Here is a 25092-nt window from a genome sequence, read left to right on the forward strand (position 1 = left end):
AGGGCCGAAGTGAAGTGGCTCCATCAGGTGGAAACCGAGCAGTTCTGCCTTACCCAACTTAAGAGAGATAAAGATATCTAAATAAGCACGGCCGCTGCCGCCACTACCCTGTCCGAGACCCGGGAAGGGGGAGGAGAAGCGCCTTCTCAGCTGAAGCCGCGGCTGGGGTTTGTTTGTAGGTTCACAATTCACCATGATGAATGTAAAGACCAATTAAGGTTTGATCCGTGCACACGGGAGGCAGACGGCGGCTGATTGTGGAACCAATTAACGAGCATGTCCCCTAATTCCTGCCGCGGCCGCCGGGCGCACCGCGGATCCCCAGGCGCCCGTGACGGCCACCCCCGAACCCTGAGAGAACCCCCCCCCGCCCGGCCCTGGAGGGGTGCGTCCTCCTCCAGCGATGAGGTGTGAGGAGTGGGGCCCCGGGTGACTGGGGAGGGGGCGCGCCGGGCAGGGAGGCGCGGAGCCAGCCGCCTACGAAGCCCAACTGTTTGCAGCCGGGGACCGGCGGGTGGGGCACGCTGGAGTGGTCGCGCCGGGAGGGGGTGGCGGGGGCTGGAGAAGGCGCCCAGCGCGAAGCCGGGCGGTGCTCTGAGGGCGGAGGACAGGTGGCCGCGAGGCGAAGGCAGGTAGCAAAGGGCTCGGGGGCTGCGCGGCGCGGTCCTAAGGCTTGGCTCATCTCGGAGCCGGGCTCACTCCTACCCGCCGCGGGGGCGGCCTAGGGTAGAGGGAGTGGGGCCCGAGGTCGCACCCCCGGGTCCGGCGTGCCTCGGCTTCTCCTCTCCTGCTCCTCTTCCCCTTGTGGCTCAACCCGCTGCCCCAGACGTGACCTCCGCGCAAGGTGTTGGTGCTGCGCGCAGCCGGGGCATGCGTGATTAATGGCCCAGAGGTCGAGGGGGACTCAGCCACGAGCCCCTTTTTGGCCCGGTTAGGGTGTGAGGGTATCCGGGAGGAGAGAAGGGTCATGGCCGCTGGGTCCCCCGGGAGCGCGGTGGCAGCGGAGGAGGACGAAGAGGGGGAGGAAGAGGAAAAGTAGGTGACGCCAGAGGGAGAGGCTAGTCCCTATGGCCCCGAGGCCAGTGCCACGGCAGGTCCCCCGCGCCAGCAAAGTTTGGAGCCGCGGGCTCCGCGCGCGGGTCCCTCCCCGTGCAGTTCCCTCGGCGGAGTCTGTGCCGCCGCCGCTGCCAGGGCAGGACAAAGGCTCATTAACACGTGATGGGACCGCGCTTCATAAATGGGACTGAGAGGGAGCCAGAGGCAGAGCGCAAGCGGAGGGAGAGGCAGGGACCACGCGAGCAGGGCGAGGCGACGGGCGCTCAGGCTGACGGGCGGCCCCACGCCGGGCCAGGCGGGGCCAGCGGGAGGACCCAGTGAAGAGACCGGGAAAGGGGCGAGGCTCTCTGGCAGCCGGAGCAGAGGGGGCGCCAGTCCGCGTCGCTGTCGCGGGCAGGCTCTGGAGGCAGGGGACGCCGGCGCGCGGACCGACTGACTTACTGACCGACCGCCGGAGGCACACCCGCTCCACCCCGCCTAGCCCGCGTCCCAGCGCCGGCGCCGCCTCCCCCCAGCTATTCCCTCAGCTACCCCTTCCTTCTCCACTTCTTTTCCGCCTCCGCCTCTTCTTGGCTCCCGCGGCGCCTGTGCCTTCCCCTGGTCCAGTTGGGGCGCCTCGGCTCCCTGCAGAGCTCTCCATAGAGTGAGGGGGGACGTTTCGTTCTAGAGGAGAACCAGCCACTGAGCTGGGCGAGAGGTGCTGAGGGAGCTTCTGCCCTGAGGATCAGGGGATGCGAAGGGTAAGACCTGGCAGAGTTATGTTTGGAAATACTTTTCCGCCTCCTGCCCCTTTGGGTACTGACCAGTGTGGTCCCCAAGTGTCCTTCGTGGAGTTCTTATTCTGGGAGAGGGAATCGTGCGTCGGTGTTTACTTAGCTGTATAGACTCAGCCTGATAACTGTTGTCTGTGCTACTTCTGGAGGTTTCTACCATTTACTATTTATTGAATGTGTGTGCACCTGGCTCTCTGTGTGCACTGATGTCTGTTTGTAGAAAATGTGTAATTGTGCATGTTTGAAAAACAGGCGCTTGAGTTGGTTGTCTATAAACCTCATCAGCAATGAAGTCTTCCCAGAGAAATAACATTCATCTCTGCATCAAACCTAGAAAAACGACTAAATAAAATATTAAATGTCATGTAAAGAAATGTATGTCAAATAATAAACTTTTGAAATAGAAAAAGATAGCTATAGAAGCTACTTCTCTTTGAGGAAAAACAAATGAGCATAGTATTTAAGGTCTACATTTAAATGTTGATAAAAACTATTTAAATCAGAGCTAGCCATTAGATGAATAAAGTTGATGTTGCATTTTTGATAAGGTTCACGGATCATAAATGGATTACTTCCTGAATGCAAATGTTTGCTGTGATAGATGTGAAAAGCTGTTTGGTCATTTGAAAGTTTGAAAGCAATATGCATGTTTCTTATTTTAATATATTATCCCTCAAAGGTTTTAAACTAACAGATGAGGAAAAAATAGTAACCTATTAATCATTTTGCCTTTCATTTTAAAAATTTTCTTTCAAATTAGAGCTAATCTTGCCTTTGTTGATCTCTTGGTATATTAACCTTCCTTGGGCATTTACTCCAATAACATTTTAAAGCAGGTTTACTGGGTTTTAAAGGTGTTGAAAGATATTTCTATGGGTCCCATAACTTTTCATTTTTATTACCAAGTTAATATCTTTGAACGATGGGGGAAATGCAATTTCTTAGAGGAAACTCATGGACATTGAGTATCAGAGGGGTCACTACTGACATCAATCTATTTTGCAGAATATTGAGAAGCTCAGAGCAACCAACCTTTAAGGTTCCCATAGGACTTTATCTGATTTAAAGTGTTGCTTTTCTAATCCCACCCTCCTGACAGTTCACAAGGGAAGATATACTGATTGATTTTTTGCTGTCCCTTTTTTTTTTCCTGCTACTCCTTCCCCCTCCCCTGCTGTCTAACTCAGTTAAGAGTGATTTTATCAAAATAAAAAGCCAAGTGTAGTTTCTTAAGAAAGCAAATAATTTTCTGATCATATACATATATGAACAGAATGTATGCACCACCAAAATGTTAAAACATTGCACACTGCAGGCAGTTATTTGCAGGTACAATAGCAGTTACCTTAGTTGGGCAAGAGGCTTCATGTTGAGCATGTTTTTTTAAAAAAACTAATGCATTTTAGGTTATCAGGAGAACTTACTGTAAATGGACTCTTTTTGTTTCAAAGATGTCTCCCACACCAGGCGAGGAATACTCCTGGCTGAGGTATGTATCAAATGTCTAATGGGGAGAGGTCTCATTGTGTTCCTAAGCCTACAGGAGGGTAAAATAATGCCATAGGGTAGAAATGCTCAATTATGACCCTTCAAAAATAAAATTACTATGCTTGCATACTCATTGTTAGGGAGGCAAATTAGATATTCATATCTTGAATTTTAATAGCATCAATATATATGTCTATATGTTGTGACTAGAGCCTTAATTAAGTCATGGGTGATGTTTAATTTAGTGTGCAAAGTTTTTAATTCTGGTGAAAATCAGATCTCACATTGGAGTAGTGCTTGGCTTTGTTTGTTATCCACTGTTTTCTGTCTTTTTCTGTTACCCTTTTCCCAGTGGACTATGTTCTCTCCGTCTTGCCTGAGATTGCTCTTCTCTAATAAGCCTAGCTGCAGGATCAGTGTGTTCTTTTTGGCATTTCAAAATGTTAAAATAGTGAAATTGTTAAATGTTACCAAGCTGAAACTGTTGGGAATGAAATTCTCCAAAAGAACCACTACATTTGTGACATATTACAGTCTATTCCTAAAGAAAACTCCTTGAATCGGTTTACCTATTTTCTCAAGAAGGAAGCAGCCCCATTGATTCTGTTGATAAGTATTTAGTATGCAGTGTCAGCTTATTAATTACTAAAGCAAAGCCTGAGAAACTCTTTCAAAACAATCGTATGACACTCTGCTTTGCTTTGACTCAGAATAAACATTAACCACCAAGAAATTTAGACAGTCTCCTTGGTTGTCTTGCATATTAGTTTTTCTAATTAGAATTGAAATACTTTACTGGATAAGAATAAACTATTATGAAATGGAACTTCTAATAGCGGTTTAGAATTTACCATGCTTACCAAATGTTTCCTCCCAGAAAACTGTTGGCCTAATAATTTAAGGGATTATTTCCTGTAGTTATCCAGGAACACTGCAATAAACAAACAAACAAGAAAAAAGTGACAAATTGAATTTGGAAATACCTAACAACACATAATTAGTGAAATGAGATTTGGTTATAGCTTCTTGAATTTGGTTAGTACTATGGAGCCTGTCCTGTAGGTTGCTGTCTGTTATTCTTAGCGTAATTATGTTAGCTCAGTTGCATAAAGAACACAGATGAGAGCTTGCATTCCCTGCTTAAAAGGATGCCATGTCTCCCCCAGTGTAAGTCTGTCTCTTCTATTTTTGTATTCATCATTTTCTAATTGAACTGACAAATAGAATGAAACCAGCCTTTGGATATAAATTATTTATAATTCTGAACCTGAACCCAACATTGTTTGAAAAACTGTACTAGGGCCAGGTTTATATATTTCATATCTATATTTCTAGAAATAGCCAGATCTGCTGGGTTTTCTCTTACTGACTCAAGATTGGTAGAGAACTTAAAGAAAAGGAAATAAAAAATGATTTGTGTATTTTTTATTGGCAGAATTTTAACTTCATACTCCCCTCACCCCACATCTCCAATTCGTTCCTGATCTCATAAGAAATGCTAACTTTGTATATTAACTGCATAAGTGCTATTTGGACGGGAGGGTACTAGGGACTCAACACTTTGCCACTGAATTGCTATTTAATGCTTTGACAATCATTTAATTCACTTATCTCTATATTTGTCTGCTAAATTGGTTTCATCTTTTAGATCAACTCAGATTTCTCCAAAATATGTTCTGGACTAAAAATAATGATAAGCATCATTCAGAATATCTATACCAATACTGCATTATTTTAGATAGCTGGATGTGTAAACACATTTACATACATACATAAACAAACTTTTTCATAGATGTAGTTCATGAACAAAATAAAAATTTAGACACATTGACTTTTAATATATTTGAACATATCTTTATGATTTTAAATAAATTCTATAAATTTGGAGAACTGTCCAAGTCAAAGCAACTGTGCAGATGGACACCAAAGACTCAAGGCAAAAATGAAGTATTCACCTTTAATCAAAACACGGCTGTTCTTGTTTTCCAGGATAGGTGGAAATCCGTTCCAGGCCCATGTGTTCTAAGAATCTTGCTAATATGCCAGGATGAGCATCATCACATTGGATTATAATTTTTCATAAACACTGATAAGTTTAAGACAGTTTCTACCAGTCATGCTAATTATTTATTAGTTTTGGAAGTTAAGACTATACCAATTAGGAAAAAATGTAGATTATTACCATTTCACAAAATGCATAGTAAGATAGTTGTATTTGTTTTATATATAAAGTATTATGATGCTGTATCACAAGGAAGTTAAAACTTTAGGAAATTTGTGAGGCCGGGGGAAAACGTGTGTTTTCAGTGGTCTCCACATCTCGTTACTATTCAAATTGTGTGATGATAGATGGATGGCCTTCTATCTCAAACTTGCCCACATAGATAATAGGAAAGTTTATGATATATCAGTGATAATAGGTTAAAACCTTTATGTAAAGTAATCAGTGGGATTATCTCTAGTTCTTAAGATAAAATATGTACTAACTTTCCTGGGTCTTATTTCTTCACTGAATAGGATGCCTCATAGTAAAATACAACACATTCTATTGTAATAGTTTTCATAGAATAGTTAGTTGCATAGACACATATAGTTTTTTTTTTTTTTTCATCTATTTGAAGTGTTTTCTGTATAGATTACTAATGAGTAAAGTTGGGATACCCTCTAATCTGAAAGCTTCATTTGGACAGGTTAATTTAATAACTTAGCGACCATGGAATTCTTGAAGTTCGTAGTTGCATTTTTATGGGTTTTTGAGGGAAGAATTGCTTTCTCCCTAAACATGAACCAGTGGATCTGGCAGATTCATTGCATTTGTTCTGGGAATTCTATGGATTCTGTTTAGGTCCCAGCTAGAGATATTGTCACACCTGCACTTTAGGAAATCTTTCAAAGTTTTGCTTTCTTTTTTCTTGTTTTGTATCTGAATAAATGAGTTGAGACTGATTAGATGGGAATCATTGTTTTTTTTAGACAACTCTCTTTTTAACACATTGTGCTACTTCATTATATTCAGTAATTTTTTTAAGTTTCAAAAGTAGATTTTATATGTTTTGAATGCAAAAAGGAATTTAAGTTCCCTTTTTTCTAACCCAAATGGCAAAACTTTTTTTTCCTAACAATACAGTGTTTTATCATTGAATGTTTTATTTTTCCACTCTTGTTTGGGTTCTTTATTGTTTAGAATTTTAGTTGATTGAATAGAGATTATTCTTTACTGTCGTTTGTCAAGTCTGAATAACATTTTAAAATTTCTTTTAACTTCAGGAAATAAAGTGCAATATAGTTTCCTAAATTTGATAATGTAATATCTATTTTTTTTTCTCTACTAGCAAATTCCATGCTATTGCTTTTTAAAGAAAAGCAGAGGCATTTTTCAGAAATGTGCCAGGCAATCTGTTGTGGTGGTTTAATATACCAACAAATGCTTTCACAAACTGCATCTGTCCATAGTATATTTAAATATAATTAAATATGATATAATTAGGAATTCAAGTTTTTCAAAGTTTGTGTTTAAATGGTGGGGCCCCCCCTATTTTCTTCATCCATTCTTTTGGACCATGTCTTTAGAGAAGAAAATTGGAATCAATATGAGTTCTGCAAATTGAATTAAGTTGTAAGGAATGTTACATTCACGATGTTGATAAATTCTAATTTTTTAAAAGGATTACAGTTTTGTTTTGATTAATCTCTACCTCTATGGACATATGTACTAGATAATTTCACAATATTGATTTCTATAACAAGTAAATCAATACCATTGATTCTCCAAAAATTATTTAGGTAGTCATGCTTTTGTCACCCATGTTTGCTTTTATTGCAACTGTATTTAAAAACCACATTTATTTGTTCTTTATAAGAGAGTTTTAATGCTGTTATGATCTGAGTATTTTGGTTTATTCCATGGTGGCTGGTAAAATGGACTACATTTTAAACTCATGTCAACGTATTGCTACCAGAATTTGTAAATGTTTTCTCTAGCTTTTGTACAAGTGGTGAACAAGTATATATGGAGAGAGAAAAAAGAAAGCCAGACAATTTAACAAATAAGTAAGCGAATGACTATCCAAGGAATTCTATGTCTCTGTATGTGTGGGAACTTGACTTTGGAGGATACACAACTACTTTTGGAAATGGCATCTAACTTCTTTTTTTTTTTTTTGTGGTTCTGGGGACTGAACTCAGGGCCTTGTGCTTACGAGGCAAGCACTCTACCAGCTGAGCTACCTCCCCAGCCCGGCATCTAACTTCTTATAAACAATAAAGGGAAAATATTTGAATGATTTTAGCTATCAGCTAAGGCAACTGATTATAAGTAATCTGTGATCCATTTTTATTGATCAAATAATTAGAGAAGGAACAGCTTGCCCAGTGTCATACATTTGAAGTGCCTTGGAACACATTTCCATGTACTTATAACTTGTAAGTATTTTAAAAAGATTCTGACCAACTAGAATCAATGTAAATTGTATAATTATTAGAATAATTCTGTAAGAATTTGCAGTGGATCTATATTACTTTAGATACTGCAAAATTGCCATTCTAGTTTGTCATTTTCTGGGCTTATTTCTTTTAATATAATATTTTATGGTTTGGGGGTAAAGAATAATGGAAGTGAATGTTTCTAGCTTAAAAAATAAGCTGAGAAGTTAATTACTTTTTTTTCCCTGTTCCGTTATGTTCAGTACTCCTGGATTCCTTCCCAGTGGTGTTAAAAGAAATAGCTTAGCACTCCAATAAAGCTTTACATAGACTTTGTAAATAGAATTAGGAGAAAATGATGTAGAGTTTCTTAATTTAAGTCTGTGTGCTGTGTTAGTATACCTTACATGTTGAGCCACTTTGCTGGGTAAAATGTGTAACAATAAGTGTCCTGAAAAAGTCTAGAGAAGCCCTGAATTGTAGACTGAAAAACCTAGAGACGTTTCCCTCTCCTTACACTCATTTTTGGGTCAGACTATGTTATTCTGTTCCAGTCAAATGGGAATACCCCGGTTTTAAAGATCTGTTGGCAGAGTCTACTTACCCTGAGCAGGCTCCCTTAGCCCTTCATTTCAATGATCTAAAAACCTAAACTCAGAATATTCTTTCTAACAATTCTTCTTAAATTTTTATTCTGTTTCTTCTCCTTATTTAGTCTTTTTTCTGAGTTTCCACAATCTTTAACAGTGGTTTTGAAACTTCAGAATGTGTCAGAATCTCCTGGCATCCTTGTTAAAAACACAGATGTGCCCCAACTCTAGTGTTTCTAATTTCCCAGATATGAACTGGAGCTTGGTAATTCACATTTCTCAAAAGTTTTCAGATGATGTCGGTGCTACTGTTGGTTGGGAGACCACCCTTTGAGAGCCATTGACCTGTACACTAACCTTGTATGCACTTAGAAACAGCTAGGTAACTTCTCAGACTATTTTCTAAAATGCACACTAGAGTTTTCAACCCATTTGCACCAATCATATTTCCTAGTTCTTTATCTTCGTGTCACTCTTTCTGAACACTTTCTGTTTCAACTCTGTTCAGAATCTCATAACGGAATCACAGAAGCCCTCGAAAGAGTCTGACCTTAAATGCATACAATAAAACCACCTCATGGTTTCAGTGGCATAGCAGTTCACGCTGGAATCCAAATTTCATGCTTACTTCTAAGCCACAACTACATTTCCAAATTATGTTTTACATTCATACTGAAATCTAGTACTTATACTTCTGTGTGTATATAATTATTTGCATCTTGAAAGTACATTTTTCTGTTTATGTCTTACATTATTAGTATACACTGAAACTTTCCTAAACATTCCAATCAAAGTAGGTGATACATAAGTGCCTAGTTTCTAAAATATGTTTCCCTGGATTTAAGCAATAATAAAAACTTACTTTAAATTATTTCAGTGAGAGAATAATTGGAAGGAAATTGAACTATTTAGGAAGTCATTGTGTCCTCAATTTGAGCATTTGAACTAATATTCACTTCTCTTGTGAAATGTTCCACTTCACTCCCTATATAATAGAAAATAATTTTGCATCCTTTTTCATCACAGAATTATGACCTGTATTGGTAATTTCAGATTTGGAAATGGGAAAGCTTAATATTTCATAAAATAGAAGTGTGTTGAGTTTGTTATTAGAATTGATTTTGGGCTCCTGAGACCTCTTCTCTTACTTTTAGCATCTCTTGGCATAAACATATTTATTTTCAGCAGAACTGCTTTTCTCTACTCATTCTTAATTACTTTCTTGAGGCAAAATTCCAAATATTCACAATTAATTTTTGTCAATATATTAAATTTTCTCAATGCCCCTTTGCCTGAGAAAAGTAATTAAAATTTGTTTTTTGTAGGCATTCATAATAATCCATTTGAACCCTCCATGACATATTTTCTTATTTATATTTTAATTAATTCAGTTGTAATATTCATAAAATGTTGTAGCAGGAGGAGAAGTTGCTCAACCAAAGCAAGAACTATGTCCAGTGAATAGAATAACAAATTAATTCCTGAGGGCTTATAAGAAGGGTTTATAAAAGTCACTCCATCTAGTGGTTGAATTTTCACATAACTTCTCTTGACAAGTTGTTTTGAAAACACAGTTGCATATGGAGAAACCCATTTGGGAAAGATCAATGCATAATGTGCTGGGGGAAAGAAAATAATAATAATAATAATAATAATTTCATGTGTTGTCTTTATATCAAAAGTATACAATTAGTATTTATCCAAGGTTGTGTATGTCACACAAATCTCTTCATATATCACCGTTATGTGACTAATCATTGCAGTTCATAATACACACCCAGAGTGAACCAAAATCAGAATGAAAAACAAATATCTGGTCTTGGCCCTTAACTTTCACTTGATACTGAGAGAAAAGATCGTAGGGTAGATCTTTGCTGATGCTTTTTATGTAATTTTGACATTTGGGCACTTTTTCAGATGCATGTTTGTATAGAAACCAAGAATCAACTTTAATCCCCTAACAATCAGCTGGATTTTTGCCAAAGAAAACTATCCATTCTTAAAAGCCATTTTCTTAAGTTAGAGCTGTCATGTTGCTAATGCCTGCCAACATCCATTTTGTAAACAGAATGCCTACTCTGTGCCAGACCCTGGGTCAGGTATAGGACCTGCAAGATGGGTCCCAGCTCTCAAAGTGTTCATGGTCTGAAGGGATTAGACATGAGAGACTGCTACAGAATGGTTTGGCATTGCCTATTGTCACTTCTGGAGGAGATCATCAATGCATGGCCCATACTCTTTGATGATTAAAATAGCCCTATTATGCATCCTCATATCCTATTCTTTCATCTGTGGGAAGGGATAGACAGATGGGTGGGCTTTATGTAGGGGGTGGGGTGAAATGGAGAATCATTTTCCTTGTTTCCATTTATCCAACTTTTATCTATTACATAAGGGTAAAACATGGATGTACTTCAGGAGTGAATCACAGAAAATGTTCATACTTGGAATATAATGTCTAGTGGTAGGCACAGACTACATGCCCATTAAAAATGAACTAAATAAAGCATGTAAAAGCCTCTGTATTCATCAATCACATTGTTGTGGCAACACATCTTTATACGACTGGGCCCTAGAAGTCTATCAATCATTTATTTGTTGGAGCCAAACCAAGGTTTATACAATTTGTCTACTGTGATTCTAGCTCAGAACTTAGGAACTGGCTGGAGAGAATTTTATTCCCTCTGGATCTAAGAAAAATACATAGCACATAGTGGGAACTTGATTGATTTCAAGTGAGAGTCTCTCTCCGTAGGGAATGGATATTTCAGCTTTTGTTTACTAACAGTCACCTTTTCTCATTCAGACTAAAGAAGGTGCTTTCTTCATGTCTCATGGTGTTGTGGAAGGGTGTCATTACAACCACAGTCCTTGTAATTGATAAAGCAAAAAGAAAAACAAAACAGAACCACCTTTCCTAATTAATTATAGAGACAAAGAGGATTTAGATTTTACTAAGTAATTGTTCTGGCCAACAATTATTGCAAACAATGTGCTAATCCAGAGTTAGGATTTCTAGTTTATAGTTGATTGGCATGCTTTGTCCCTGAAGACCATGGGACTTGCTTTAGACACTGAGAGAAAAGATGCTGGGGTAGATCTTTGTTGATGCATTTTATGTAATTTTGACATTTGGGCACCTTTTCAGATAGATGCTTGTATGGCGACCAAGACTCAAGTTTAATTCCCTGATGATCAGCTGACTTTTTGCCAAAGAAAACTATCCATACTTAAAAGCTGCATGAAATACTATGTAAGACTGTCTTTATCTTCCATGAAAGATTTGGTCATTAAAACCATATATAGTTGATCATCGTACTTTGTCCCTGAAACTACTGGTGAAGAATGAGTTGCAGGTGCTCTGACCAGTGTTTTTGCTGTCAACAGATCTTCTTTTCATATTTTAGTTTTTCACCATATAAAATTATTATGTACTATTTGTGACCTCCTTCCTCCAGACTGACTCTTTCTTTTCCCTAGGAATCAAAGAAAGAGTTTCTTATTAAATGGTTCCTGGACCTCACAGTGAAGAGCAGGCACTTTGAGTTATGCAGAACTGGACAAGTTCCAGCCCTGCTCCTTCTGGTTGAAGACCTTTGGCAAAGCATTTTTACCTCTGTAAGACTCAGTTTTTGTGTGTGTGTGCAGAATGGGGATTGTAATGACTTCTATTGCACATAAATATTAAAGAAAAATAATATCTCTATTTAGCATGATGACTGGAACATAAAAAACATTCAGATGTTTCTTAAATGAAAATATTTGAAAATTGAGATTTTTCTTTAAAGTGCATTTGTTCATCTAAATCTCAGGTTTGAAGCTGAAGAAATGAAATTGAAGTTGGGCTTAATTTGTATGCACATGGATTCAGAATGAAAATACCTCTTCTTTGATAGTTGGAGAAGAAACTGAAAGCTATGCCACACAATTGAATATCATGTTGCGTACCATTATCTATTGCTGTAGAGTACTTCATAATGAATGGCAAAGAAAAGAGCCTGCTTACTGGTCCTACATATTTTATGGATCAGAATAATATATTGTTCCTACATTTAATGACCAAATCTCACATGCAAGATAAAGACAATCTTATGTAGTATTTTATGTATGGATCATGGCTTTTATTGAATTGAAAACTGCATGTTCTCTGTTAGGGGATGGTTGCTTTCTTTACACACTGTGTGGAAAACATCTCTGTCTTAAAGAATAGGACAAGCCACTTAGTAGGAGGAAACATGTAAATGGCAGAGCAAAGTTAAATGGTAAAAGGAATGTGTTACATAAATCAATAGATCATTTCATTTGTTTCATTAATTTACCTTTGTGACAGGCTTTTCATGTAACATCATCACCAAATAGTGTCTGAGCCTTTTGTAATTTCAAGGCATCATTTTTCTGAACCTTGAAATTAAGTTTTAATAAGGATTTAAATGTTAAATAATAAGGAATATTTCACATTAAATTGAAAAGAAATACAGTTTTATAAGTGTCTTAATGTCTTTAGTTCCTTTAAGTTGATATATTTCTATGGAAAATCTAATATTCCTATTGTTAGTAAAGAGAAAAAAAGAAAATGGTGCCTTTAATAACTTCTATTTTTTTAACAAAACATATGAAGAGCTAAAGCTTTGAGAGCCAACCGAGCATTACCACTATAATGGAATTTTCTTTTATATATAGAAAAAGGAGCTGACATTAGTACTAGGAAGAAGGATTATGCATTTTTGCCTGAATTATCAGGATAATTAAATCAATTCTTTATTTTACATTGCTATAATAGATGATGTAAAAAAAAAAAAAATGACCAAACTGTTTCAATAATTCCAAACCACTAATGATTAGGTAAGATTTTGAAGAGGCTCATTGCCCATTCAGCTGACACCAAAGCATCATGCATTATGTTATGATGTTGGCCCACGTCTACTGCCATGTCTATTGAGGACATAACTTAGACATAATGTTGTTATAAGAGTAAAGTAAAATTTTCCCTACTAACTTTAGAGATGTAAATTAGCAAGGTATTTTTCTTGATTGAATTAGTAGGAAACAGACTTATTCCCAGAAATGAATGGAAAATAACAGATATATCCACTGGGACCTTCATTCTCTTGAGCCCTTCACAAGGCTCTTGTATGAGTAGGCGATCAGAACCCAGAACTAACAAAGTAGGGGAAACAGCAGCGTTAAATAAGGGCCTGGAGCTTCTGTATTTGATATTGTGGAGCCCTCTTTATTCAGATACTGTGAGCTTGGCATCATCTCCTTAAAGCATTTGCAAACTTAGAATATTTGAGAAGAGCAGAATGTATAGCTGCAACCAGAATCATCAGTCCTTCTGATACTTCCAGAGGGTTTTCTGCTTTCATGGACATAAAACATCCTGCAGAGAACAAATACTAGCCTGTTTACTATCTGTTTCCCTAGAGATGCCACACAGGCCAGAACCACAAAAATTTTGACTCCTGATGCAAACACTTAAATATTAAAATGGCCTTCTAAAATAAAGAAGGTCTTCAGTGGGGCATATTATTTAACTATGGTTAAATAATAATGATATAGAAGTGACTGTATATGAAATCTTGTTTCTAGGACTTATGCCATACTTGGGCTGATTAGAAACAGAGATGTTTTATTACATTTAGTGGTTATAAAAATAAAAATTTGGACTCTGGATAAACATTTAAAATAAAAAATTTCTATGCTGTCGCCATACCCCCAAAATTCCTTTGATGGTAGCAGAGTCTGTACTTGATGAGCTGCAGTATGTATTTTTATGGGGGAAGAGGAGGGCAAAGAAGCAGTTGTGCATATGGAGGGGAAGACAAAAAGAACAGGTGATGTGGTTCTATTCAATTTGAAGTGTATTTTTCTAAAATAATATAATTAACACATTCAAATCTTTTTATTGTTACTCTTAAAGAGATGATTTATAGCTTGAATAGAATATTTTGGTTATATTTTCAAAAGTAGAATTCTAAGAAATTCTCCTCAACAATCATCCTTTTACTATAGCCATAATAAAAACAAACTGCTTCTTTAATAGGTGCATCCACACATCCTGTTAAAAATTTCTAATTATGATTTTCCCAGTAGCAAACAAAAGCAAAATTAATGGCAGCTACCTCCCCCAAAGCCTAAGCTATATTGCTAATGAACTCTCAAAGAAAACTCTCGATGCAAAAAATAATAAGGTAGAAATGACTGTAATAATCCAAATGTAGAAATAAAAGAAAGAATTATCAAAATGCAGAAAACAGTTTTCCTGCTATGATCCTATTAACTGCTAAAATAGCCTGTACACAGTGGTATTTTGACATTACTAACATCCTTGAACTGCACAAAATCCATGTTTTCTTTTTAACTATATTCTTTAATTAAAGTTGGCTTATATTGGACAGAAATTTCTCTATATCTCATAACTGCACCATGCCCTGGCTTAGATTTAAACAAGTTGATTTGTTTTAATGAAAGTGTTAGGTGGCATTAATATGGGAAATTGTGATCGCACATGTGGTGATCTTCCTGTGGAAAAATCACAGAACACATGTTTTTGCATTACTGAAACAAGGTCTGTGACCCTTTGTCTTCATTTAAGAAGCTTGTTAGCTCTCCCAAATATTGACTAAAATTTTAATTCTTGGGGCCATCCCAGTGGGCAGATTTACCTAGATGGGCTGAAATAGGAAATGGTGAGTGAGTAGGAAGTAGTGTTGATTATTATTGCAAAGTGCCTTATGTCTTTAAGAGGCTAGAATATTTGAATATGAGGTGCAAAACGGCTTTAATCCGGTTTATGTTAATCCTTAAAACATCACATAAGGTCTGAAAACAAAGACTTTGGGGTCTGAGAAATGTGAATTCAACTGCAAGAGAATCTTTCACATTCTGGATAATTTATTTAATATCTAAAGACCTCCACTTTGTCTGTGAAATGGGAATTATAAATAAGCACCTGATAGGATCACCATTGACAATTTAACAATAAAATACATGTAAAGCTTCTCAAATGTCTGAATATAATAAACATTCAGTAAACATCCCCCCACCATGTATGTGTCTTCTATTTGTTATATGCTTTAATCACTGAGACAAAAATAAATGGAATAGTAGCCTCTGATCTAATTAAGGTAGTACGCATTCTTGAGATGCAATAAGCATATAAAGTATTATATTAATAATTAGTATGTTTTAGTATGTTATATAGTCTTGAAATATCATTAGTATCTGGCATATATCAAAGGGCCATAAGAACTAATTGATAAAGACAGTGATTAATATTTATTGAAGAGTTAATTTTGTGTTGTATACTGAGAGTCTCATATGCACTTATTTTCATAACAATTCTGTGATGTAGTCATGACTGGCAGCACCATTATCCCCAATTTGCAGATGAAATAGTGACCTTAGAAAGATTACTTTCTTAGTAATATCTGACACTTATTTTGGTCTGCTAACTCCTAATGCAATGTTCTTTTTGTTGACCGGCTTTGGCTGGTTGAAGTCAGTAGGGAAAATAAAGAAAATAGTTGTATAGTCATATCCCTTCTTAGCTTAGAAAGAGTGTATCAAAAAGGCAAAGAGCAGGAGTGCTAGGCCGGCACTGTCCAATGTGATAGCCACTAGCCACATTAAGCACTTAAAATGTGGTTGACATCTGGGTTGAGTCCTGGCTCTACCACTATTAGATGTGCTAATGGCACATTACTGGCCCTCTCTATGCCTTTCTTCTAAAAAATGGGGATAATAACAGCATCTGCCTCATAGGGTCAAAATAAGTGAGTTGAGACATAAAAGGCTCAGAATGCCAATAAGCTCCCTCTATGTGAATGAAAGGGGGAAATCAGCAAGAGTTAAGTCATGTACCTGACTGTAGAAGACAAGGAGGAGGTATCACAGTAAGTCCAAAGGAAGAGTTTAGTGTCTAGAAAGATTTCTCGCAATACTACAAGAAATGTGAAAAATGAAGATACTGGAGTTAATTCATTGCAGCATTTATTTGTACTAACAAAAGATGATAAATACCCAAAACATTCCATTGGCAGGAGGCTAGGCACATTCATCTAACTGATCTTTAGGACAGGTGTTAAATCAAAAGGGAGGTTTTATTTGTTAAAATGAACTATCTCAATGTATACTTTTTTTTTTCTTAGTGTGCTGGTGATGGAACCCAAGGCTTTGTGCAGGCTAGGGAAGCTCTCTACCCATGAGCTACAACCCCAGCCCATTTTATTTTATTTTGAGACAGGGGCTTGCAAAACTGCCCAGGCTGGCCTCAAACTTGTGATCCTCCTGCCTCAGCTTCCTGAGCAGCTGGAATTACAGGTATGCACAGCATACCCCACCTGACCAGCTTTAATGTGCTTTTGATGGAAAGCAAGATGTGGAACAGTATGTGTAATGTGTTATTATTTCCTTAAGAGGAAGTATAGAGGGGATATATATATATATATATATATATATATATATATATATATATATATATTTAGCCTGAATATGTATGCCAAAAAGAATTGACTTTTCACTGTATATTTTTCTCTGTACCTTTTGAATTTGAATCTTACATATCCAATACATATACATACATACATATATATATGTATATTCATATTATATATGTATTTTAAGATTAGACTTTAAGTGTAAGTGTTGAGGGAGTGTTTGTTATTGAAGGAAAATGACCTAAGGACAGAGGCCATGGAATATGTGCTCACAAACTACTTGGAAATGTGAATTCAAGTTTTACTTTGCAGGCCAAAATGTCCATTGAGTTATATTTTTTCTTCTTCAAATTTTAAGAAAAGCAAATAAATACTATTAAATCACCATTTTAAATGTACCAACTAATTCAATCAACTGCCATCTTATTAGGTTCAGGTGAGCATTTCCATGACAGCCTAGCCCTCTCTCCTGCTCTCAGGCTGGTAAATAACCTAAAGGTAAAAAGACAACATTCTGTGTTTGGAAACTGCATCCTAGTTATGGAAATAAATATATAAATACACATTTAAATGATGTGGCCTATGACAGAGAGATAAATTAGGGGTACTCGTTATGCCTGGTGGCAAGGGCTGGTCAGGAAAGTCTCAGACATGAAGTAGCATTGGAACAATTTGGCACAGTCATTACGAAATCAATTTAACAGGCAAGGAGCTTCAGGTAGAGGGAGGGGCAAGAGGAAGAAGGAAGGTGGCAGGTGTAATGGTATATTCAAAGAGCAGAAAGCCATCGCCCAGGGCCAGGAAACTGTATGTTTCTATGTGGGCTCAAGAAAACACCTGGATCATATAAGGAATAGCTCTCATACATGCTGACTGTCTTCTCTGTCCCTTGGATTATGGATGGAAGCTTTCACATGTGAGTGGAATTGTTCAGCAAACAAGTTTGCAAAGAACAAGAGTTGACTCCTGAGAAATAGCTCAATAGTGGCACACAGAGGACATGTTCTTGAAGAGATAAGGATGTGAGAAAGGAGATGACAGATAAATAGGGACCTAAGGACACTTGAGAGTTAGTTGGAATCAGGCTGAGATTGGGGCTCAGGAGAGTCTTTAGGTTAAAGAAGCAGAAAGCTCAGGGCAACCAGGTTGACTGTTGGACTTTGGTGGTATTTCTGCATCCTGTATTTCTATAGCCTCAGCAACCAGCCTTTGCTCCTGGGCCACTGCCCTGATTTGGGTGGACTTAGCACACCTAACCGTATTGGGTACCTCTCTGTTGTTTGTACCCTGGAACTCCTGCCTCTGCTAAAGCAGGTGACTGTTTCTAAGAGCCTTGCTCTATGTCAGTGCAAACAGTGTGCAGAACTGACTTGAAAACCCAGACAAAGGGAAATAGATCAATTTCCTGAGTACTGACAAAAGTCACCCATGGAGGATTAGGGCCCTTGGTTTGTCAATTGCCTCCATACTGTGCTTGGGTAGACTTTGAGGGCTTAAGGGAGCCCTTGGGCTTTCCTGTCAGGTGAGTGCTGAGGGCTCTTGCTTTGTTTGCCATTTGGTGTGATAGTGCTGGTGTGATAGTGCCATTGTTCTTGTTTGCCTCACCCCCACTCATATTGCCTGTCATGTAACTCCTTCTTGAGTGTGTAGACTAGGTAATCACATAGGTAGTGTCATTTAGAATCCTATAGACATAGCATTTTTTTTTAGCACAAATGGAATGGGCAGCTCCTAGGACTTGAAACCTTCATTCAAATGATGTGTTTATTTATTTTTCATGATTGGGAGAATACCTCCCCCACCTTGGGTAGAAAAGAGCTTTTTTCTTTTCTGGCTCTAGTTGAATACATTCAAACACACACACACACACACACACACACACACACACACACACACTTATATATAAATATGTATGTGTATATAAATATTCAATCAAGCAACTTATTTAGAGCATCCTTTATGTGTCAGTCAGCATACTAAATGCTGGGAGTTATATACTAAAATAAATAATGTCCCGAATAAGGCCCTGAACAAGCTTGTTCTCTGGTGGGTTAGAGGAAGGGGCAGAGCAGACGCAAACACAGAAATTCTGGAAAGTTTAGTAAGTGCCATAATAGAACTCTATTTGTTTGTTCTGGGAGCCCCAAAGAGGGTATTTCACAGGAAGCAAGGAGCTAGGGGAAGTAGTGACACCATACTGATGTTGGGGAGATGACCAGGCAAAAAGAGAGAGGGAATGTTTGGGCAGAAGAGTGTTAGGATCAGTGGGAACAAGGGCACTGAGCTGAAAAGCAATCAATTGGAGGTGTTTATGGAACTGGAATCCATCTGGTACAGCTCATGTGTTGAGGTTAGGGGTGCTGAGGGGAGGACTAGAGAGACAGGCAGACTAGATCACAGGAAGATTTTTATTGCAATGACTTCATTCTTGGCAGAGAAGTTGAAACAGGGGAGTCACATAATTACCCATATGATGTCTGATGATCAGGCCAATAGCAGCATGTCAATGATCAAAGGGACTAGGACCAGAGAAAGACAGGAAAACTGGTCGGGTGCAGGGGCCCTAATTCCGGCAAGCACTGGTTGCGGCCCAGACTTAGAGAAGGCAAAATGTGGGAAGGTGGACCATATATTTCACTTTATGCCTATTCCAAATCACTTTTTCTTTTTTAAATATTGTGACATTTACGGTATTAATTTTAAAATATTTTCTTTGATTCTATGTTCTGTCCTGGTCCACACTATTCATTTCTATCTACTCTTGGCATAAACATTCTTTCCTTGGGGAAGCCTCCTTCAACCACCTGGGCTGGATATTCCACAGCATCCTGCAGTCTCAAGGTGTCACTCAAATTACTGGGGGAGCTGCCTATCTCCTCTGCTGGATGGTATACTTCATGTGTGCCAGGACTCCTCAAGGCTGTCAAGACACTAGTGTCTAATCCAGTGCATGGGACAAAATGGGTGCTCATTGTTTGTTGAATGGATGATACAGTAATAAATAAATTATTCTAATTAGTAGGTTATTTTATCAGGAAGACCCAGAACTTTTAAATTTATTCCAAGATAAAGGTTGTCTTCCTCACTTCCCATAGTGTGTTGTGTTTAGGAGCAACAAGTAGCAATGAATAAGCAGAATATTGACTCAGGATTATTTCAATTTGTATAGATATCACACTATACTGCTAACAGATTTTTATAAACTAAAGAGATAAACAGCCATTTTTTTAAACAAGCATTTGCATAAATGGTGAGATCAGTTCTCTAGCTCTTAATTTTGAAACACTGATTTGCTTAGCTTAAAATTGAAGAGCCCTTAAAATGTGGTCCCCTCCTCTTAGTTGCCCTTATTTCTGGTGCTACTCACTTGGCAAGGCTTTGACACCACCCAGCCTAGCTCCTGTCCCCTGGTACCACTGTGTCACCAGACCACTTGCAGAGGACACTTTCAGGAGGCATCCTCCATCGTCACCCCTCTCAGGTGTTCAAGGTCTGGTCTTCCACAAGCTTCAGTGCAAGAATGGGCTTTGTGACATTCTTCTTGGCTACTGTAGACATTTTATAAGTTCATCTCAGCCAAGCTCAGTCCAGATGTTCTCTGGATGAGGAAACTTGCTGGTGGGGCAGATCTTCCCACCATGGCCTGGAGTTGCCCCTTGGTTTTAGCATTTCCTTCCTTTCCCTTTACAGAAACACAGATTGTGCCAACTCAACACCTGATTCTACAGTTTTTTTTTCCCCCTTTGTTGTCTGGTACATTTATCCCTCCCATCTGACAAGGTAGGAATCACACAAGAGATACACTTGTGTGATATGGGGGTGAACTCCACACCCCATTGGCACAGGGTGCTGTGTATGTAATCATAGAAGCTGAGAGGTAAACACTTCCTGTGGGATAACACTGCAGCCAGGGAATATTTCATTTAACTTGGCCTGCTCTATCCTGGAGGCCCAGTCAGGACTTCTGCAGTGACTTCAATCCAGACAGCTTAAGTAATAAAAGATGTTTCTGATGTGTGCCACTCCGTTCCCGAGCTTTGGGGGCTCTCCTCTGAGTAACACATTGTACTAACTGAATCTGCAAGGACTTGACCTGTGTTCAGAGACAAGAATAAAATATCATGGTGGCACATGCGTGTGATATTTTTATTATTCTCCTGGTTTTCTCACCATTCAGTTTACCTGTTTTCCCTCTTGTTAGGATCCCCTCCTGCGGTCTCTATCTCAGTCACTGTGAGTCTGGCCTAACCGAAGGCTGAGGTTATGAAGTCGATCCTAGATGGCCTTGCAGACACCACCTTCCGCACCATCACCACAGACCTCCTCTTCGTGGGCTCGAATGACATCCAGTACGAAGACATCAAAGGCGACATGGCATCCAAATTAGGGTACTTCCCACAGAAATTTCCTTTAACTTCTTTTAGGGGCAGTCCCTTCCAAGAAAAGATGACTGCAGGAGATAATGCCCAGTTGGTCCCAGTAGACCCGGGAAACAACATTACAGAATTCTACAACAAGTCTCTCTCATCCTACAAGGAGAATGAGGAGAATATCCAGTGTGGGGAGAACTTCATGGACATGGAGTGCTTCATGATTCTGAACCCCAGCCAACAGCTGGCCATTGCTGTGCTGTCCCTCACGCTGGGCACCTTCACGGTTCTGGAGAACCTGCTGGTGCTGTGTGTCATCCTCCACTCCCGTAGCCTCCGCTGCAGGCCTTCCTATCACTTCATTGGCAGCCTGGCAGTGGCAGACCTTCTGGGGAGTGTCATTTTTGTCTACAGCTTCGTTGACTTCCACGTGTTCCACCGCAAAGATAGCCCCAACGTGTTTCTCTTCAAACTGGGTGGGGTCACAGCCTCCTTCACTGCCTCTGTAGGCAGCCTGTTCCTCACAGCCATCGACAGGTACATATCTATTCACAGGCCCCTGGCCTATAAGAGGATCGTCACAAGGCCCAAGGCCGTGGTGGCCTTTTGCCTGATGTGGACCATAGCAATTGTTATTGCTGTGCTGCCTCTCCTGGGCTGGAACTGCAAGAAACTGCAATCTGTCTGCTCAGACATTTTCCCACTCATCGATGAAACCTACCTGATGTTCTGGATCGGGGTCACCAGCGTGCTGCTGCTGTTCATCGTGTATGCATACATGTATATTCTCTGGAAAGCTCACAGCCACGCGGTCCGCATGATTCAGCGTGGAACTCAGAAAAGCATCATCATCCACACATCAGAGGATGGCAAGGTACAGGTCACCCGGCCAGATCAAGCCCGCATGGACATTAGACTGGCCAAGACACTGGTCCTGATCCTGGTGGTTTTGATCATCTGCTGGGGCCCTCTGCTTGCGATCATGGTGTATGACGTCTTTGGGAAGATGAACAAGCTCATTAAGACGGTGTTTGCCTTCTGCAGTATGCTCTGCCTGCTGAACTCCACCGTGAACCCCATCATCTATGCTCTGAGGAGCAAGGACCTGAGACATGCTTTCCGGAGCATGTTCCCCTCGTGTGAAGGCACAGCGCAGCCTCTGGATAACAGCATGGGGGACTCGGACTGCCTGCACAAGCATGCAAACAACACAGCCAGTGTTCACAGGGCTGCAGAAAGCTGCATCAAGAGCACGGTCAAGATCGCCAAGGTGACCATGTCTGTGTCCACAGACACGTCTGCCGAGGCTCTGTGAGCCTGATGCCTCCCTGGCAGCACAGGAAAAGAAAGTCATTGTTATTTTATTTTTAAGCTCAAAACCTAGAAGAGTCTGTCGTCTCATCGGTTATATTTTTTTAAGTTTACCATGCTCAGTGAAAAGGTGATTGTCACCATGCTCATTTATCAGTTCCCTGACATTTCAATAGTTTAGGTACTCAAACTCCGTTCTCCAGGGGTTTACAGTGAAGAAAGCCTGTTGCTCAAGTGACTGAATAGTCCTTCAACGTCTCAATGAAATAGGAGGAAAACCTTTGGCTATGTGATTTGAAGTCTTAAGTACCCATAGAAAATGCCATCAAATGAGTAATGCCTTTGTAACCACAACTTTCATTGTAAATGTGACTTGTATCTGTCCATAGTATCAGAGGTGTCAATTTTTACAACAGTTGTAGTACTAAAGTAGAGATGTTTTGTAAAATGTATTATGTCCTGTGAGTTGTGTATCAGTGTTTTCTACATGTTATTTATATTTGTCTAGTTAAGCAAAACCAAAAGGTTGACTTTTATGAGAATAATGGAACACAGCAGTGGGTATATACCAATGAGACCACTTTCAAAAATATCATTGCCCATGATATAACTCTAGAAACCTTAATATTTCTTGAAATATGTCTAAATTTGACACTGAAATCACCATAAAGGTTTATTTTTCTGTTAACACAACAAGAAGAATTTGAAGACTATCCAAAGTATTGAGCAGAATTCATTGACACTAAAAAATTTCTTAGCCCTGCATTTTCATAAGAGGACATTTATTATCTTCTGGATTGTAGCTTTTCTGTTGGGTAATGGATTATAATCAGAATGGAAGGGAGAAAGCATATTGACTTTTTTTAGCCTGACATCTCTGACTTTCTTTAGTCGTTAGCTATTACAGAACCTCTTAAGACAGCATGTGTCAATCTTAATGTATATTGTGTCACTGTGCAGTTGCTGTTTACTTGACGAGTATTGCATTCTTATATTCCAGGTGTAAGTAGATTCCATGCCTGGGTGGCCAAACAACAGTCTTTGTTTTTTTAAATCAAAGTATCGTCTGAATCAGTAAAATTATACTGTGTGTGGATGTGAATGTAAATGTGTGTACGTGTTTCTATCTTGTTCTGTTAACAGCAATGTCATAAAGTGAGAAAACTGTGACCAAGTGTCAACTGTACCACTTGCTGCACTCTAGCGCATGAATTCAGTTTCCAAAATTGAGTTCTTCCTGAAGTCTTCTGATAAAAATTCTGACCATAATCATTCAGAGAAAAATTTCCCCCTTAAGAGATTGGATTGAGTAATAAATTGACCTTTAGATATTATGTAAGACCAGTGTTTAGCAAGAACTAATCAATGACAGGTACCCAAGTAAGGTTTATATTTACAGTATTACTGTGAGGAAATGAGAGTCTTTTGGTTTCTGAGCACTTAATATTTGTGAAGTCTATGGAGACATAGATCATTAAAAGGAAGATGGTTCTAAAATCCCCAAACAGTAACATTCTTCAGTTGTGCACGTAGGTAGTGTGACCCGAGTCTCAGCAGCACTGTACACCTCACACTGTAGCAGCACTGCCGGGTCCAGGCCATGTGGCTTAGGAGGCTGAATCTGACAATGGGTGAGATACAAAAGGGCAGTGAAGAACCACCACCCCTGGGACTGAGGCCTGGGTCATGGCTGCTGTGTTCATGCTTTGCCCAGATGTCCTTGGTGTCAGCCTGGTACCTGGCTTTGTTTCAGTCAGTGTGGAATACACTTCTCTTTTCCCTGGTGGCAAGATATGCTAAACCATAAAGATAAGCATGACTTGCTTTCTTCTGATGCTCCAGTCTCAGACTCCTTAATGGTGCCATCCGTGCTCAGAATTGGGCCCTTTTCCAGTAAGGAACGATGTTGCTTAAGAAGCCGTTTGATCCTGACAAGTTTTACTGGTAGTCTCTCCTTATACAGATAAAACATGACTCCTACAGAATCTGGGCCTGCACAGCTTGAAACAAATTGGAGAGCTAGTTTCTATCTGATGATTTCTAGCTCTCATGACACCCAAGCACCCTAGTGGGGTGGTTCCCCTTCTTGCAGTTTATGGTTTAAGATGGAAAAAAAATAAATAAAATAAAATGGAATGGGGCCCATGGACCAAGCTGGGATTCATCTAGAATCTGCCTGTTGGTTCCCTCACTTTATCCCTGTGTGAAATGTAGCAAGGGCTCAGGGTGCTGGAAGATTAAGATCTCTTTAGAAAGAGAAAATGATTGACATAAAAGGATTCACCAGAGTCTCGTTTCCATTTAAGAATTTCCAGTTTTTTATCCTGGATCATTCTGAATATTAATCTACAAATCTTGGTGTTCACCAGGCAGCACCAACTCTTTTCTCACAGCTATGAAGACCTGGTAGAGAGGAAATTCTTATTATAGATATAAAAAATTCAGAATTCATTTTTGAAACTGTATTTGTGTGAATGCCATGTAGATTTTTTAGTGTATTGTGCTTTCAAGACCTAAATCAAATATAATAAATTAAGGGACAATGGGGCTGACAGCACTAAACTCGGTGCTTATTGATATCCTAAGAAATATCTGTGAAATATCATTATGTGTATGTTATACTACCTTCATTTGAAAACATTTA

At 39.3% G+C, this 25092-nt stretch overlaps 1 protein-coding gene across 4 annotated transcripts; it reads left to right on the forward strand.

Annotated features, from left to right (window-relative positions):
* The first annotated feature begins 311 nt into the window (after window positions 1-311).
* Window positions 312-24553, forward strand: CNR1 (cannabinoid receptor 1). Of its 4 annotated transcripts, none has more exons than XM_079148394.1 (2): window positions 312-408; window positions 20969-24553. In XM_079148394.1, exon 2 carries the CDS (start codon window positions 21031-21033, stop codon window positions 22450-22452), a length of 1422 nt encoding a protein of 473 aa, XP_079004520.1. In that variant the 5' UTR covers window positions 312-408; window positions 20969-21030; the 3' UTR covers window positions 22453-24553. The 4 variants fall into 4 exon arrangements, with proteins under 4 accessions (XP_079004520.1, XP_079004518.1, XP_079004517.1 ...); XM_079148392.1 differs by lacking the exon at window positions 312-408 and adding an exon at window positions 883-1035; XM_079148391.1 differs by lacking the exon at window positions 312-408 and adding an exon at window positions 1120-1796.
* Window positions 24554-25092: the final 539 nt, after the last annotated feature.

This window comes from Sciurus vulgaris (genome assembly GCF_902686455.1).
Source record: "Sciurus vulgaris genome assembly, chromosome: 7".
NCBI classification, from domain to species: Eukaryota; Metazoa; Chordata; class Mammalia; order Rodentia; family Sciuridae; genus Sciurus; species Sciurus vulgaris.